Source organism: Vidua macroura, chromosome 8 (assembly GCF_024509145.1).
Source record: "Vidua macroura isolate BioBank_ID:100142 chromosome 8, ASM2450914v1, whole genome shotgun sequence".
Lineage (NCBI taxonomy): Eukaryota > Metazoa > Chordata > Aves > Passeriformes > Viduidae > Vidua > Vidua macroura.
Window position 1 is genome coordinate 6,904,135 of NC_071578.1, and position 18,346 is coordinate 6,922,480.

General features: G+C 41.9%; 1 protein-coding gene across 3 annotated transcripts in view; it reads left to right on the plus strand.

The window, feature by feature from the left end:
* Nucleotides 1–8,152: 8,152 nt before the first annotated feature.
* SHTN1 (shootin 1) overlaps nucleotides 8,153–18,346 on the plus strand; it is a 54,758-nt gene continuing 44,564 nt past the window's right edge. For 2 of the 3 annotated variants that reach the window (XM_053984050.1, XM_053984051.1), the window contains exons 1-2: nucleotides 8,153–8,284; nucleotides 15,046–15,098. In XM_053984050.1, the coding sequence (XP_053840025.1) occupies nucleotides 8,227–8,284; nucleotides 15,046–15,098 (111 nt within the window). In that variant the 5' untranslated portion in view covers nucleotides 8,153–8,226. Of the gene's footprint in view, nucleotides 8,285–15,045; nucleotides 15,099–18,346 lie in introns of those variants that run through there. The other variant, XM_053984052.1, reaches the window with a different exon arrangement.

Consider the following 18,346-nt stretch of genomic DNA (forward strand, 5'->3'; position numbering starts at 1 on the left):
GAGGGAGTGAAATCGAAAATATCCAGCACAAATCAGATCACGAGCTTCTCATTCAGGGCTCTCTGCTGAATGCGAGTGGCAGGGAACAACACAAGATGGCTCTGCTGAAGGCTGCAGTGGCACTGCCACATTATTCACATGAGCTGCTTGCAGAATTTCTTGTCTCCTTTCCACCTTTTATCCTTGAGAACAGTGTTCTTAATGAATCTTTTCTTTCATAAATGTTCATCATTATCTAAATTGCTTTTTGGCTTTCAGTTATCACTGCCTCTTCTCGTAGGTGGTGTTCATAGGAACTTCTTCCAGGGAGAGAAAAATTATGAGTAACCCTTTGTTTGCCTTTCCATCTTTTCTTGATTTTAATAAGACATGAAAGGCAAAAATCTGAGACATCTGTTGTTTCTTTCAGCCATTTCCATAGAGACATTAGATAGCATTTCAAGTACTCAGCTGACAAAACAACTCACCTTGTGAGAACACTCTGACTTATTAGATTGTTTTATTGCACTAGTTTTGTACAATGTGGGAAATAGCTTTCTTTTCTGAGACTACCTCCATTTTTTTTGCATACAAACAATATTTTCACATAGCTTTTGAGTATTTTATTATACTTATTGTATATTTATTGCATATTTATTATATATGAGTAATGATATGCTTGATATTTGGAATGTGAAGCAAGTCAGTTAAAAGTAATGCAATTAAGCCAGCACATAACTGACTGATCAGAACCAGAGATGTGGCTATTGCCCTATTTGTCATCTATTTTAATTAAAAAACCTTAATGTAGAAAAATAATACTAATCAAAAACACTGTCAGAGTGAGAATATCATATATACTACTTCTGGTGATAGAAGTAGTATATCCTCTCATCCAAGGAATTTGTTTTGTTAAAATGGGGCAAACTGGGAATAATTTTAAACTCAGGATGGGAACCAACATGACAAGCAGGATTTTTCCCCTCAATGTCACTCTCAGGAGGTATTGTATGACCTGCTTTGATACAGAAGACACACTGGAGTGTCCTGTTGACCAAAAGGCTCTGCGGGCACACTGTATTCCATTTTCACTGTCTGTGATTCTTGGTTTCAAACTCTGGTGGGAACTTGCAGCTTTTTGAAAGGCCATTCAATGCTGAGAAGCCACAGGGCAAACCCCAGCTCCAGCTGACCCATGGCTCAACCTCACAAATTAATTGTCCTGCATGGGCTTCAAGAGCAAGGAGCACTTTTAAATTTTAACATTTTGGGTCAAGTTTAGTACCAGTAAAACTCCACTGAGAGCAGTTTTTTAATCCTTCTTGAGCAGCCCTTTATAAGCTTCTCAGACTTTCTAGTTCAAGGTTCATTACAGAATTTCTTCATCTCTGTTTATAGCACGGCCAGGAGCAGTGCTTGTGGGAGCTGTAGGAGCCGGCCTGTGGCACTGCAAATCAGCAAAATCAAGTGTTGCAAAGGATGTATTTGTACACCTGATGATGTACAGCTGGGCAAGTGGCAGAAAGTTTGTGGGGTGCTTTTATGGAAATAAATTTGCTTACTCCTTGGCTCCTTTACTTCTGCGTTGTTGAAGGACTTCCAGAAATGCTGGTTAAGCTGGTGAGAATCCTTATGGCAACTTTGAGGTTTGTCCCTAAATTGTTACAAAGAACCCAATTTTCTGCTGACATGAACTGATAGAGTTCCACAGCACACAATAACGCCATAGTGATTTTTATCAGCAAAATACCTGGCATAATTATCTTAGTGTAATAAGTGTGGTCAAGTGGTGTAATGTAATCCAACACCAGCTAAAGAATGCATGTGACAGCTTTGTTTTGCAAGAAGGGAGTAGAAAGGCTTGCTGGAAGGAGAGCCCAAATGCCTTTTAATTCAGGGAACTAGCATCTGACCCTAATTATGTAGAAAAATGGAGGTAGTGCAAGCACCAGAAAAGGGACAAGTCTGCAACAGGAACAAAAGCATCAACTGCTGTTGAGCTGTATGCAAAGTTCAACTGAGAGGGAGAGAGAGACAGACAAAGTGGCTCCAGTTGCACATAAATACTAGATGGAAAGTGTGTTGAGGAAGCAGGGCAATGGGTTATTTTTCATAAGCTGCAAAATTGCTTAATAAAAGTGAAATGATTTGCCCTTTCTGTAGAAATTAATTATGATGGCAACTTTGCAGATCAGCATAATAAAGATGTATGCAAAATAACAGTGGCATTGAATTCAAAATCTATGCATAATGAATGGTCTTTTAAGATGCTTATGATCAGTACCAAAAGACCTTGACTGTTGTATAGTAATGTATTTAAGTTCCTAACTAGCTGATTTTATTATTCAGTTTGACATGATGTTAGTTGTTTATCGAAGAACAATGTATGAAATAGCACTGCAAGCTCCAGGAATAACTTACTAAGGATAAGTATACTTACTAATAACTTACTAAGGAGTAAGTTTTTGTGTTCAGTGACACTTCATCAGATTGCAGTGTGCTGTTTCCCTAAGATTTCTCCCATCATAAACATCTGTCCACACCAAAATCAGATTAAGTCCATGTTTCACCATGAAATTATGAGCACAGACATATTTGATCCTGTATGGCTAAGGTGGGTTTTTTTTCTTTTTTTTTAATAGATCATCCCTTCCTCCTAGGAAAAAAAAAAATTACTTCTTTGCTATTGTCATTTACCATCACATAACACCTAGTGGTTTAAAGATTCCTATACAACCTCTCTTCTTCTTTGCTCTGGCAGCCCAATTATCCAAATTGCTGCAGAACAAAGCAAAGAACCCCAGAGGAGCTCATAAAAGCCACTGCAACAACAGCCTCCCCAGTGATACTGGTGCAACAGGGTCCCCCACTTTGGGAAAGGGGTCTGAAAAGTGACTCAATTTCTAATTTCTCCAAAAGCATGGTATTTGTCTCTGACAGGCTGGAAACGTGGGAGATCTCACTAGTGAGCTATTTGTTATCTCTAAGTATGTGTCCATGCAGGTGTTGGCAGATGTTCACACCTCAGTGGGTGAAATCCACCACCTGTCTGTGCTTGAAGATAGAGGATGCACCCATTTCAACCAAATTATATGAGGTGAGCATCCATAACGTACAATGAACTGCTAGGAAGGGTGAGTAGATTTAATTTGCCTAGTTATAGTTTACAGTTGCAAATTTAATTTCCAGGGTTGTCAATTATGGTACAATTAGAGCATTTTAAAATGCCATGATAAATACTTAATCTTCCTCTGATTTATCTCCCAATCAATTTGTGCCTTTTTGCTGTGCAGAGACAGACATGTTTGCCATCCTAGATGGAGATGACTAGCAAAGATCGTGCTAGTGTCTCTAATCAAATGGTTAAAGTTTTTCAAATGAATCTGTATTATCTGAGGGTTTTTTATCTTTAATCATACTTATACTCCAGTTTGAATGTGTGCTGATTAGTTAGTTTCTGTCCTAGGGAGACAAGAAGTGCTTATATTTACCCTGATATATTATGCCGGTCATTATTCAGCACTGATTGGTTTGATGGAAAAATATACATTACCTCAGCAAGACAAGCTGCTTAGTCTTATTCATCCTGTTAATTAGATGCTCAAATAGTTACTGCCATTTCTTTTTTTTTTTTTTCAGTTTATTGATAGTTGTTGATCTGTGCAGTGATTATGTAGTTTATTTTATCTTGTCCCCCCCACTCCTCATAAAATCTGTCTGTTCTGAAAGTAGTAAACATATGGCTGTGGTCGAGCCCTGAGGGTATGCTCAGCCTGCAGTCACGGCTCTTTCCACCAGGTAGCTCTCCTCAGCAGGAGGGTGATGAACCCTCAGGACTCAGTTCAGGCTTTGCAGGGACTGATGGACTGCACTGCTTCCGAAGGGAATGCCTTTCTCTCCCAGCCAGAGGGGTCCACTGCTCCCTTCCTTGCTCTTTGTTGTTGGAGATGTTGGGGCTTCATTTATGAGGGAGAGGTAAAGCTGCTTTGGTATCCATTAGAAGGTCTGAGTAAATTTTATCCCAAAATGAGGAATGGGAATATGCATATTTCAGATAGATATACAGATAGATAGACAGATAGACAGAAAGATAGACAGATAGATAGATGGATAGATAGATAGATAGATAGATAGATAGATAGATAGATAATAGATAGATAGATAGATAGATAGATAGATAAATAACAACCACATCAAATTCCTGACTGTTGTACCTATTTGATAGGGTACCAAAATCTTTACTTCTGTATGCCCAGTTTTGAGTGTTGTTATGCTAAATAGCTAATACATGAGAAAAAAAAAATAATTCTAAGGATTTATAGATAAAGTTCACATTTTACTGTCTCTAGGTGGTCCCAGGAGAAAATTGTTCATACACATAATAATTGTTCCAAATTTTATTATTCAAAATTTCAAAGTTCAAAATTCAAAAACTCTATTATGTTATGAATTCCTAGGTCTTCACTCTAGACCCCATGAATTTAGGAGTTATGTAACTAATCAACTTCAACCTACTCCAGTTTGTCATTATGTAATAGTTTCAACTTGCCAAAGTCCATCATTTGACTACTCATCGAAGTCCCATCCAAGAGGTGAACCATGAAAAAAGTTGAAAAAATTATATGCAAGCAGGTACAACAGCCTGAGTTGCACACACCTGTTGGGAACTGATCATTTGCATCAGGTTCAAGTATTAGTCAGAATAACAGGAGGGGTCCAACATCTCATTAAGATCTATCCCAAAGTAAGACAAAGTTACAACTTCCAATATTTTTTATTTTCTTTCTTTTTTTTTCCTGTAATTGTCTTACTTTATATGATTGATGGCTGCTAAGTAATTTAGAATACCAGACAGATTCTCATCCATTGCTGCCATGAGTTGGATGAATCCATCTGAATTTTGGTTTCCCAAAGAACATTGATTATTAGTAATAGAGTTAACTTTTCAGCTATCTCCTAACTTAGAAAAATATTAGCAACAATTGATTAATTTATTACTATTATTATTATTATTATTATTATTATTATTATTATTATTATTATTATTATTATTACTACTACTAATGCTACTACTACTATAGTAATAATAGATAACACTATTGCAGTGACAGCCATCCTATTCTTGCAACCAGCATGGTCTGAAACAAGGAAATCCTTATTTTAAATGCTGGCTTTTCAAGGCATTGTAACTGGATGTAAACATAAGTGAATAAAAACAAAAAGAAAAATTATGAAGCCCTAATATAGAAATTATGGAAGTGAATCCTTTTGATGTGGACACATTACTTTAACTTGAGTAAATAAATAAAATAATGGAAGAATGAACTTGCAGCCTTTGCAGATGTCAAAGGGATTTTATGCCCTGTTCTGGCTGCATACAACAGACAGAACATTGTTGGAGGATGAAAATGTCTGGTGCCTTGGCACCGTGCAGGGATAAGCAACCCTACAATGACTCTTTTGCAAATCCTGCTATTACACTGCATAAAGGAAATTGGTTTGGAAATGAAAGGGAATGATATCAGCAGAGGGAAGAGAGACTTGGAAGGAGACCTGTGGCTGAAGGGAAGCCAACAAGGCAGCCCAAGAAAGGACACTAAAAACTAAAGCACTGGCAAAACAGCTCTGACTTAAAGTGGGGGCTATTCAAGACCAAGGTCATCCCAGAACTCCAAGGACCTAAATAGGACCTCTGTGTTCCTTCAAATGGAGGCATTTATTGATGTGTGGCTTTATTTGTAGCTTTTACGTTCAGCTTCTGGTTACAGACACAGATTCTGGTTGACTCTTTTCCACTAGGCTTAAAAGCCCTCAAATATTGAAATTGTCATAACCAAATAATTTGTTTCCATTTTGCTCAATTAAAAAGATCAAGGGTTTGAGGTCTCTCGTTGCAAAGCACTCTCCTCAAACCTTAGGTAATTTTTTTCTCTTGTGCTTTCTCTTTAAATTTTTTGTACCTAATTAATTAATTAATTTTATAAAATTTTCTTTTTTTGAAGACCTTGATACCACAAATTAATTTTGGTCCTGTCAGTGTGTTACAGAAGAAACTTTTTAGCCTGCTGTCAGCATACCCCCATTCTTTTGCAGCAGTAACTTTCTAACAGCACTTACATAATTGCTTGCACTTTGCCTCCCACTTCCACTACAGAGCCTTCGTTTTCCAAGGTCATTTCCCATTCTTTGCAAATGACTAGGAGCACAAATTCATAACTTTGCATTTAGTACAGTTAAAGGTGTTTTGTGCTGACTAATTCAAAATAAGCTGACTTATTTTTTATGAACTTGCCTCCTTTGCCTTACATGAGGCATACCATGCTTCTGAGACATCAGCACAGCTCACATGGTTCTTATGGCTTCTCTCCAGGATGTTACACGTGTCATTAACTACCTGTGGGACAGAAAGCACTGTAAATCATCCATATAGAGTCTCTTCATGTTTTAAAGGTTTGCTAGATAAAAATGGGAAAACTAGAGGATACTGTAAGGGAGGAGTGAGGCAGGAGGACTGAGCAACTATCTGTAGTAGGGTCTTTTTCCTTTCACTCAGATATTTCTAACTAATGTTGCCACATCTGTGTGTTCTGACCTGCCTGCCACAGGGGTTGATGAGTGTTTGCCAAAGAGGGAGGGAGGGAGGCATATGAACTGTACCTTTGCCCATGCCAGTCTGGAGATAGCTGCTGCTCAGCTGACTGCTGCTGGAGCTCAGCAAAATGTATAAACAGAAACAAACTCTGCATTGCACTTACTGTCAGCCTTGGGGTAAACTGGGTAAGGTAACAATTTCAATACAGATTATCACTGGATCGCCTCCTTTTTCAGAAAGGGATCATCAGAATCCAGAGAAATGTGTTCTTCTGAGGTGAACACAGCAGGTCTCTGTCAAAGCCCTCTGCCCTAGTGTTGTACCAAAGTTTCCTTCAAGTGCTGGGCATGGCATGCAGCTGTTTTCCCTTGGATCCTCACAAACAAAAAGCTTCCGGGGGTTTTTTAAAACCTTTTAGCTTTCTTCATACCAAGGCACTCAAAAGCCATTTTATGTCCCACCACTCTCTGGGCAAGGACTCCTCAGTGGAAAGCTGTGCTATGCGAGCTGTGCAAAAGGGCACATTAAAAATGCGGCAACACATCAGCAGCTGTGTGGGAGTGGAGCAGGAGGGCTTAATCCCAGCTCATGGGGGGCTGACGCTGTGGGAGACCCTGCCTGGGGTCTGCAGCGGGACCTGGACAGGCTGGATCGATGGGCCAAGAGCAACAGCATGAGGTTCAGCAAGGCAGAGGGCAGCGTGCTGCACTTTGGCCACACCAAGCCCTGCTGGGGTACACGCTGCGGGAGAGCGGCTGGCAAGCGGCCTGGTGGAAATGGACCTGGGGGTGCTGGTCTACAGCCAAGAAGGCATCCCGGGCTATGTCAGGAATAGCACGGCAGCAGGCCCAGGGAAGTGACGCTTCCCCTGTGCTCGGCACTGGTGAGGCCACACCGTAAGGGATGTGTCTAGTTCTGAGCCCCTCAATTCAGGAAGGACACTGAGGTGATGGAGCGAGTCCAGGGAAAGGCAATGAAGCTAGTGGAGGGTCAGGAGCACATGTCCTATGAGGAGAAGTTGAGGGAGCGGGGGTATTCAGCCTGGAGGATGCTCTGGGGAGAGCTTCTCACTGTCCAATTCCCTGAAAAGAGGTTGGAGCCTGACGCGGGTCAGGTTCTGCTCCCAGGAAACCAGCGACAGGACAAGGGGGCACAGTCTTACGGCAGGGGAGGTTTAGGTTGGACAGAATTCTTCACAGAAAGGGTCATTACACGTTGGAATGGGCTGCTCAGGGACGTGGTGGAGTCACCATCCCTGCAGGTGTTCAAAGAAAGTCCGAACGTGGCGCTTGGTGCCATGGTGTGGTTGACATGGATGCGTCCGGTCACAGGCTGGGCTCGATGACCTCAGAAGCCCATTCCAGCCCAACTGATCTGCGACTCCCTTCGCAGCCGGGAGCCCCGCTCCGAGCGCGTCCCGCCCGGCGGAGCTGCCAGGGGCCGGGGCCGCCGTGCCCGCACCCGCACATGCTCACTGGGGCGCCGCGGGAGTCTGGGCATGTGCAGAGCGGAGCGGGCCGGGCCGCTCGCCGCGCCCGCCGCGCCCCGGGGCTGCGGCCGCCGCCGCCCGCCCGCTGCCAGGTGAAGCCGCGCTCGCCGGGGCGGAGCGCAGCGGGGCAGCCGCCGGCCCGTGGCGGCGGCGGCGGCGGGGCAGGATGAACAGCTCCGACGAGGAGAAGCAGCTGGAGCTCCTGGCCAGCCTGAAGGACCAAGGTAGGGGCGGGCGGCGCCGCCTCCGGCGCTGGAGAAAGCGGCTCCCCCCGCTCCGCCGCGGGCCCGGCTCGGCCGGCGGGAGCGCGGCCGCCGCGGGGCGAGGGCTCCGCGCCCGCCGGGGGCACGGGGCGCGGCGGGGCGGGCGCGGCCTGGGCGTCCCCCGGCCCCGCTCCCAGGGCCCTTGCTCTGCCCATGCAGAGGGAAATAATAAAAGCCTTAATGAAATAATGCAGGGCAGTGGAACGTGTTGGCTCTTCCCCATGTGAGCGCCCGCCGCGGCTGCCTCGCCGCCCCGCAGGTGCCCGCTGTGGCTGACCATGGGTTGGACTCGATGACCTCAGAGGGCTTTTCCAGCCCAGCTGATGGAGCGGCTCTGCGAGCGCGGCCGTCGCGGGGGCCGATGGCGGTGGCGGGAGGCGGCGGTGCCGCACATGGGCCGTGGGTGCCTCGGCCCGGCGCTGCCCGCTCGGTGCTGCCCTGGCGGGGAGCTCAGAGCCCGCAGCACCGGACAGCTCCAGGGGTGACACTCTACCCGCCTCGCTGTCCGTCCGAGGAGCTTAGCCTGACGTGGAGCTGAGCCAGGCCGTGCCTAACCTGTCAGCGTGTCCCATCTCCCGCTCCGTGCTGCAGGGTCCCATCCTGACCCGACCCATCGAACTCCTGCCGTCCCAGTCCCCATGAGCGAGCAAACTTCCCGCTGATAGCTCAGGGCTGTCCTGATACGCTATCGGTTTCTGTAGCACTTTAGTCGTTCCATGCTGGGCTGGTTTGGTGCGTGTGTGAGTCACTTTCGGTGCTCTAGTAGGAAAGGCCAGAATTTCAGCATGTTCAGTTTTGTGAGTGCATAGTCTGAGAAACCAGAACGCTGTAATATTTAATCCTCTGCAAGAAGACACATGGAAAAGAGCTGGGGTGCTCATAAGCCATTTTTAACTCCCCTGTGGTCAGTCTGTCCCTGAGCCAGGTTGATCCAGCAAAGCTGCAGCCTTAGTTAGGTGGGCACATTCAAACGTTTGAAGAACTGTTTAAATTGTGAACATCTTCCAGTGCACCAAGCAGTCGGTGTTGCCTCCTGTGCCACAGCCGCACGTGCAGGAGGTGTGAAGGAACCACGCTGGAATTCACATCTCTTAATTCCCACAACTGAGCTCTCCTGGTCTCCCGGGAGCCAGGGAGGGGCAATTTGGAGAGGAACTATTGGGCAAAGTTGTGTAAAAGAGTGAAATTACAGGGGTGTGATCAGCGCCCATTTTTCTGTCATTCATTCTGACCATAAATGTGCTCCATCACTTTTGCTGTATAGCAGAAGCTTTTCCTAACCAAGTTTCATTTGAGTATTAATGGACTATTTATGACCTGCTTTGTCACTTTTTGGGTTTTTCCTGTATGCTCAGCTTTGGAAGTTCATGATTACCATCAGCACAAGATAGATTCTGCTTTGGAAGGACGCATTAGATGTAAAATGATAATCTTTCAGCTGAGTGTTTGGTAATCGAGACCAAAAAATAAGGCTCAAAATCTTATTCTCATGCTGACTGACTGCTTCCCTCTAGTACTGTTGCCTCCAAGAGAGCATTTGTTAAAATGACAATGATCAGTTGCAAAAAAGACAAGCTTGTGGTATTCTTTAGAGAAAACTGAGCCTGTTGAAATTGTTTAGAGCAGGGCTTCAGTTCTGCTCTCTGAAAGTCTCCTCCAGTGTGCTGGGTATCCTTTAATGTCTCAGGAAATTTTACAGGACTAGAGGAATTAGTTCAAGGGAAAGTTACTGTAACTTGAGGACTGGCTGTCCCAGATCCACCTGAGCTGTTGAAATAGAAGCTGTACTTGGCAGACCCAGTCCTGTAAGGCTCTGTTCTTGGTGTATGCTCATCCTTAAACACAGGAGTTTTAGTGGGGTGTTGTTAGGCTAACATACACTTTTTTGATGATGTGGCTGGTGAGAAAGTTGTTTTATGTAGGCAAAAAGTTACAAAGTGGAAAAAAAATTAAAATACTCTTCTGTTTTACATCTAAAACTATGTAAAAAATATGGTAGCACACATAGTTAAAGCAGTAGTTAAGTTGTGTTGACTGATGAGTCTGGTTCCTAGAGTGAAAAACTCAAGCAGTGAAAAGATAATGAGATAAATGAAATTATTCTAATTGTAAAATAAAAGATATTGTTACTGTAGATAAGTAAATTTGCTAACTCTTTATATACTGTAATTTGGAATAGATAGTGTCCCCTCCGTTCTTATTGGTAGCAAAACAAGACTATTTTAGATACTACTAACTTCCCTCAAGTAATTTTAGGATGGTCTGTTGAACAGAGTCTCTTAATTTTCTTGTTTATTGCTTCCAAATGCAGATAACAGTATTATCTTGGAAATAAATGCAGTTGGTGGAAGGATCTGCTGGATCTGAATATTTGGGGTAATGGGAACACAGCCTTGTCCTATCTTTATTTTGTTCAGAGCGGTGTACGGCTTCAGGTTTTTGTAACATTCTGATGGGTAGTCAGATTTCTGTAAAATGCAAATGGGTTTGGAAAGATTTCAGAAAAGACTCATTCAGTAGCCGTTGGCTTGGTTTCTTTTTCAGGATATGTTTTTCTAGTCTTGAGAGGCTTGCCTGGCTCCAGGTAAATGCAGTGTCTGAGAATTGGTGCCGTAGGTGGGGGGGAAGGCGGGCAGCAGCGTCTGTGGCTGACTGCTGTCACGTTCCAACTGCTGCTTTAACTTCTCCTCACCAAGGTCGGGAGATTGAACCTGAGGCAGGTGTTCTGTAGCTGCCCACTCAACTCTCAGTGGCAGCTCTAAAGCTCTCTGGGGCTTGGGCAAATTTGCTTGGCTGTTTGGCAAAGCTCTGAGCAGCAAAAAGGACACTGAAGCCATCTGTGTGCAAGATACTCTTATCTTTCACCCATGCTGAATTTTCCAAGTCCTGTGTGTTAGACTCAGATACCTGATACTGATCATTCTTCAGCTTGCTCCGTTACTAAGTTTAAGGTGAGCATCATGAAGAAACAAGATCTCTGTATTGATGATATTTTGGACTTAAAAGTGTTGTTTGAGTTTTAATCCTCAAATAGTTTTCTGAAATGTCATGGTTTAATAAAGCTGTCTCTCTATAAATATTACTATTGCCTCACTGTATTTTAAGTGATGTTTCCAGTGATGCATGCTTCTATTCAATTGGCCCTTATATTCCTATGGGTAAGACTTAAAACAAACAAACAAACAAAAAAAAAGCAGATTGGCAAAACTTTGTGTTATTAGTGGTTGGTTGTAGAACCTGAGGAATGGTAGCAAACTTGACTAACAGCTGAATCATAACAGTAGTTGATTACCTGACTGGAAGATTGCCTTGTTTGTCTTTGGTTTTATTGGCACTGCTGGTACCTTGCCCTTAAAGACAGTCATCTTCTGCAATAGTCTCTTTTTTGTTCCGCTGAAAACAGGAGTCAGTGATCAAAGTGTCTGGAGTTATAAACTAGGTAAAATTATTCTTCAGCACAGCCGCTGTCATAGCCACATTTCTGGTCACTCTTAAATTACAGTGGTTAACAACTGCTGCTAACCACACATATACTAAAGGTATTTATATTGCCTGGATTTTTTTCTTCATTTTCAAAAGGTCTAACTTTGCTCTGTGTTTGTTGGCTGGATTTGATGAAGTGTGATGATTTCCAGTCTCTAGTCCCAAGCACTATGGCTCTGTATACTTTTTTTTTTTTTTAATTATGATCTACTTGATGTCTTAAAACTTTTTCTTATAATGTCAGCACCTTTGAATAAGGGAACATCTTATATGTATCTTCTTAGGAACAGACTGGTCTGCTAATCTGACAGCAATATCTCAGAGCAGTACCTTTTAAATGTATGCTATTGACTAGCTCCTAATGTGGTCTGACAAATTCATTCTACTTTGTGGCAGATGGGTAATTTTTATGACCAGAGGAATTTCTTAGGACACCTTCTTGGCTGCTGTCTTCCCTTCTATAGTTACCTGCTCTATAATTTATTTGTTCCCCATGTACCTGTGTGTATATCTTAATACACAGCAGCCATCATTCCCCAGCAGAACCCATCCTGCTTGAATGTATTAGAGTTCAGATGTTTTTCCCACTTCAGTTTCTTCTGTTGTACCCTATATTTTTTCAGAAACTTGTGAAGGCAAATCTTTTGGTGTGAACTTAGTGGTTGGTCTTTATCAGGCAGTGGTGTGTTTAGTTTTCCTTCCCTGTTTTTTCAAGGAAGCTGTAAGACTGCAAGATGGAAATTCGGGGTTTAATTAAATTTACATGTACACACTTTCACAAATTTTGAGTAAAATCAAGGCATATGGGAGCACAGATGCAGGAACTGACTTACAGTATTTGTACCTAACACTTATCTTTGTGTACTTATCCAGGTGATTTTTTTTTTTTTTTTAAAGAACTGTAAGGTAATTGAGCTGTGCTGGTTTCAGCAAATGCAACTGATACCTGACCAAAAGCTTGGTTTGCCCATGTAAGCTTTAGGCCTGATAATAGGTTTGTGTACTGTGAGTCAAGGTTTGGAGTCATTGTAAGGTGCTGAGTGTAATGCTGTCCTATAGATTCCCCTTAACAGAAGGAGGGGCTAAAAATGCCACCCAGGCATTATTTGAAAATAGTTTGCACCAGGCTGGTGCTGCTGGTGCCTTACTGTTGAAATACTGATAAGTTGGATTTAGCAGAAGGGATCTTTGAGCCTAGAATGGTGAACAAGGGAAAAAATGATCCCTTTTGGCTTTTTTTTTTGTCCTTTTGACAGCACTTCACAGTCTTGTGCATGCTGTACATGTAAGAGGCCACTGTTGTTCAAGAGTTTTTACAGCATTCTTGGCCTGATTCTTCCTATTTTGTGTACACTGGGAGGAACAATGTGGTGGCAGCAATTCCATTAAAGCTTCTGGTGCTGACAGGGGTAATTCTGTCTCTAATGATACATCCAAAAAGCCAGGTGTTAGTTTACTTCTACCAACAAAATATGACTTAATTGGGCTAGCTTGTTTCATCTGGAGCAGAGGACTTCTTGCACTGTCAGCTCTTTCTCCTGCCTGTACCAGTAAAGACATGCCTGGTCCATGGTATGGAAGCAAAAACAGTGGAGTGACACTTGCTTCCTTGGGCAGCTCTACTTATTTTTTGACTAAATAAGTGGATTTTAAATCCTGAAGTGGTATTACTTATTGATTTGGCATGGAATGGCTCTCAATCGACTGGAAGGCTGCCCTGGTTTGTAGTATAAATATTGAAGTATATGCATGTAGCATTTTTAAAGTTTGGTGTTTTTTTCTTTAATTTGTGTTTTTTAATATGCAGCTTTAGGAAAGGGGTTGATTAATTTTTTAATAAAAAGAGAAGGAAGAGTCACTACCTCACTCTGTGTAAATGAAGGTGTCTTCACTGTTGTTCATTGTGAATTACAGTCATTATATACTTTTTTAGTAATAAGTACTTGTTTTAGTAATAAGTCCTATTCAGCCACAGTAAGTATGTAATATATAAAATATCTAATTTAGATAATACTTACATTTTGTTAGCAAATTCAGGTTCAGGAGACCCAGGTTCACAACTGAAGATCAAAAGACTAAGTTATAATTAAAGGAGCTTCTGCATACAAAGTTTCCTGCTCAATTTAATGCTGGTTAAGGGCACTGATATGTTTCCAGGACAGTCCCTTCTGGCCAGCTGAGCTTTGGAGTCAGTAGCTGGTGAATAAGTGAGGCCACTGTTGTGAAGGAACATGCTGTGTTCACTCATATTGGCTGTTTTGGGGTTTTACTCTTTTACTGTAAGAAAGAGAGGGGTTGGCTGAGAAGGCATTTTGGCTGGGTTAAGAGCTATAGCCCAGAATATTCTGTTATTTTCTCCTTCAGGGCTAATGAGTCAGAGTTCTCTGTTCATGAGGCATATGGAGAGAGCTGTCGAGGGTGGAGCAAATCTGTATTTACATTTTTCAGTCATTTGTAAAGTACTGAATGTCAAGAATAACTTTGCCTTAAAGGCGAGCAAACACGAGCCGTTTTCAGGTGTGAAGAAACCTGAATTGCATCTGTTGGTACAGTTTGCATTCCTTTTCTTGCATCTGGATGGTAGAAGGTTCTTCCCATATTTTCCTGAGGGGAACAGGGAGTAGCTTGGCAGTGGAGCAGTGACCTCTTAAGAGGCACAGCCTTTGTGCTCCTGTATAGGAAATACATTGTTTCACCACTGTGATTTTTTGTTTGTTCACCTACCTGTTGTTTTTTTTTTTTTTCTGCTTCTTGGGCATGGGTGGTGGGTAGGAATTTTGGGTAAATAAGAAGTGGGGACAAAGTAAAGGGATTGATGGGAGACCTTGGTTTTACTGGTGCACGGATCAGCTACTCTGCAGGTACCCATATATCACACCAAGCATTCTTTCTAGGATTGGTCTGTAACCTGAGCCAGAGTGGGTTTAAAATGGTCACTGCAAACCAGTGTATTCACCTGGTAATTTTTGAACTCAATCAATAAGGTTGTTTAACTCTACATTGATCAGTAATTGACTGTTTTGGGAGCTACCACCTTTTTCAGACACTTTCTAATTGCTTCAATTCTAGAAGGCTATCCAGTTCATAGGATATTAATAGGCTATTAATGAAGTTTATGACCCATGTTATTTAAGAAGTCTGCATAGACAAACAAGAGTTTTGAATTTAATCAAATGGAGAGCTAATTTGGGAAGCGGTACTGCTATATTAACTTTTTTTCTTTTTTTCCCCTTGTGTAGCTATTGGCGAATATGAAGAGCTTAGAGCAGAAAATAAGAAAACAAAGGAAGAGGTTTGTATGAATCAATTATTCATTTAATACTAAAATGCTAAATACCAGAATACCTTGTGGACTGTGGCAGATGGTTGACTGTTTTTTTGAGTTCACTGTTACTTAATAATAATATTACTTGTACCTATGTGTTTTATGGAGCAATGAATGCAACTCTTACAACTATTCTGGCTGTCCCACTCCAGAAAAGTTCCTGTAAATATATTATAAGTGATTGCTGCTTTACCAGGTTTGCCTGTGATAACAGTTGGGAGCATAGACCAAGTCACGTGTTCAAGATAAAATTGTTTCTCTTTGATCTAAGTCTTGTTTTATTATGACTTCATTTGCACAGGGGACTTAATTACTGGAAAGAAAAAAAAGAGAACAACTTCCCTCAGCTTCTGAACATTCATAATATAGGAATATGATTTCTGAAGGTAGGGAGGAATGCAGAGGAGTCAGTGCTACACTGTATTGTAAGCAAAATTCTCCTTTCTCCAGTATGAGTGAGATGAAGATGTAAGAAATCTGTTAGATTTAAAATCCCCGTTAGCTGCCAAGACACGTAGATTTAATTCAGCTTCTTCTGAAATCATTTTGGAATGGTCATTTTTAGTTACAAATGTTTCAATTCAAGGCTGTATTGAGAAGACCTTGTCCTTAACGCTCTTCTTATTGTTGAAGAAAATTTGATACTTAGGTTCACTTATGATTTGGCAAAGATTATGTGTATTTCTACAAGGTCAGTATATTGTGCTTCATTCCCTCCTATCCTCTGACCTCCTTGTCCTTTTCACTTTGGTTGTTGCTGCATTCCTGTTCTGCTGTCCTTCACCAATGTCCCAGATATCCCGGGAAATCTGTCCTCTCTCTCTTTGCTGTTTGGAAGAAATGCTCAGAAGAAAATGAGAATAAAGCTGACTCAGACCAAGACTCCATCCAGCCCAGAATGCGGTGTCTGACAGCAGAAAGGGAGGCGTGTAGGAGCGTGTTTAACACTGGGCAGGTTTCTCTTGCAGTCTCCAAACCATTTGCAGCCTGGGAGTGGTTTCAGTGTCCTACCCTGCACTGCTCTGTTCCTTTAGTTTGTCCCGTGCTGGCTGTTGGCTTCTGTCACATGTGGAGAATGCCATACCAGGACATGTGTACACCCCATGAAAAAAAGGCTCCCCAGCTTTGCCCTGAACCCAAGTCATACCAGCTTTGGTGTTTCTTCAGCAAAGCTTTGTTTAGCTTAGAAAGGGAAGAATGGGGAGACTTCCCTTGAGCTACATTTTTATTTAATTTTTTTTTTTTCTTCAGAGGGAATGTCAATGAAAATTTTATTTTTGAAATTGAGATGGAATGAGATGTTCTGAGGTTGTTTTTTCCATTCTGCTCTTCTTGCCTCCTTGCTCCTCTTTCTCACAAGGCTTCTTTCCTACAGCTGCATATCTCTAGCTACTCTTGTGTGTTTCATCTGGAGGCTGCTTTGAACTTTTTTGGAATTCTTGCATAACACCCAAAAATCCCCCGAGCCTGAGCGTATGGGGATTACATTCCCAACTGAGCAAATCAGTTAAACACGTGCTCAGGGCTGGATTTTCAGCTGTTACGCAAGTTTTCTCCTTCCAAAAACTCCATCCTGCAAATTGGTGTGCTTGTGTAAGCAGTCATTGTTCAAGTGCTTGGACTCAAGTGGTTAAGTGTGAGGCTCTAAGTGCATTTCTTCCACAAAAAAAAAACCCAAAAAAACCAAAAAAAAACACAACAACAACAACAAAAAAATTCTACTGATGCAGAGATCATGGTTATATTTGCTTCCAGAGCCAATACTGGAAGAAACTATTCCTTGTGTTATGGCAGGGCAGAGTAATCCTAATCCTAAAGGTCCTTAGCATCTCTTGCTTTGTATCTTAGTTTGTGTTTTGCAGGATCAAACCTGCTGCTGGAAAAATGTAGCACAGGCTTTCTCTACCTGTGGGTCTGGGAACTTCTGTTCCTTTTTCTGCCTCTGTCTGTCACTGTGAATGTCAGCAAATGGCTTCCACTGTATCAATTGTGGTCACATAATTGCATCAACAGGAGAATGAGATGATAATTATTTTAGCAGGTGATTTGCAGACTGTGTGTAGAAAGTGCCACAGAGCAATGAAATAGCAGTCTGTGTGTATGTGCTTTTGGTACACTTGGTGGAATACTTTCCTAAGTCACTGCTGTGCTTGTATGGCTCTGAAAGATGAGCTGTGCATGCAGAAATTGTCCTAGTTTCCATTAGACACATGGAACATAGTGGATAATGGGCAGCTAACTTAAGATATAATTTTAATTCTTTAAAATTTATACTCCTTGTTCCATGTTTTTTCTTAAAATTAGGAAGTAAATTGACTTTTATGTGGGTTACTTTGTACTTCATTTCAAAAATATGCTGCTTTGAAAGGGATGCTAATAACCATGGAAATTCAGGAGCAAAAGACAAGATCTTTCATCCACAGTGTCTCTTCCTCATTGCCTTGCAAAACTGCCAATTTGGAGACCACTGGTGGAGTCTCTGACAACATTTCCCCAGACATTTTTTGTTAGTGTGTTTAAATACTTTTAGGAACAATGGAGCCAAAATTATATTGGCAGATTACATCTCTTAGGTCACCTTTCTTATTGACGTAGCCAACAAAACATTCATATGAGCCCCCCAAAAATGGATAACTAATGTTCAGCTGCAGACAAATGTGGGTAACTTAATATGCAGTTCTGACATATTCAGAGTCAGATCATGAATAAATATTTGACTACTTGCTAATCAGACAGAAATGACTCTGAACGCTGGTTTTGACAGTGTTTTGTCATGCTGCCAGTAGGGGTAAAAAAAAAGCAAGACAGCTATCCAAAACAGTAGGTGTAATACTGTATCTCTGATACATCATTCATGGTGTTTGCTCTGCTAAAGCACATGGATGGAGTGGATTATATGTTTTGTCACCAAGTGGGAATGGGGAGGGGATTCTGCCTTGATGGCATCCTCATTGTTTCTCTGAGTACTGCAAATGTCACTGGATACTTTTGAGCAGTGCACCAAACTCACAATTTTAGAATGAGCATTAAATCTGCATACATTTCACAATCTGTGCAAATGGGAAAGAATTGTGTCTTGTGTTGCTTAGCAATGGTTTAATTGACTATATGACTACTATGTGAACTTCTTGCATCTTAATATCTGGACTGAACAATCTCCCTGTTGTTTTTGCCCTTTGAAGGCCTTTTATTGAAGTATGTAGGAGCTTATGTAC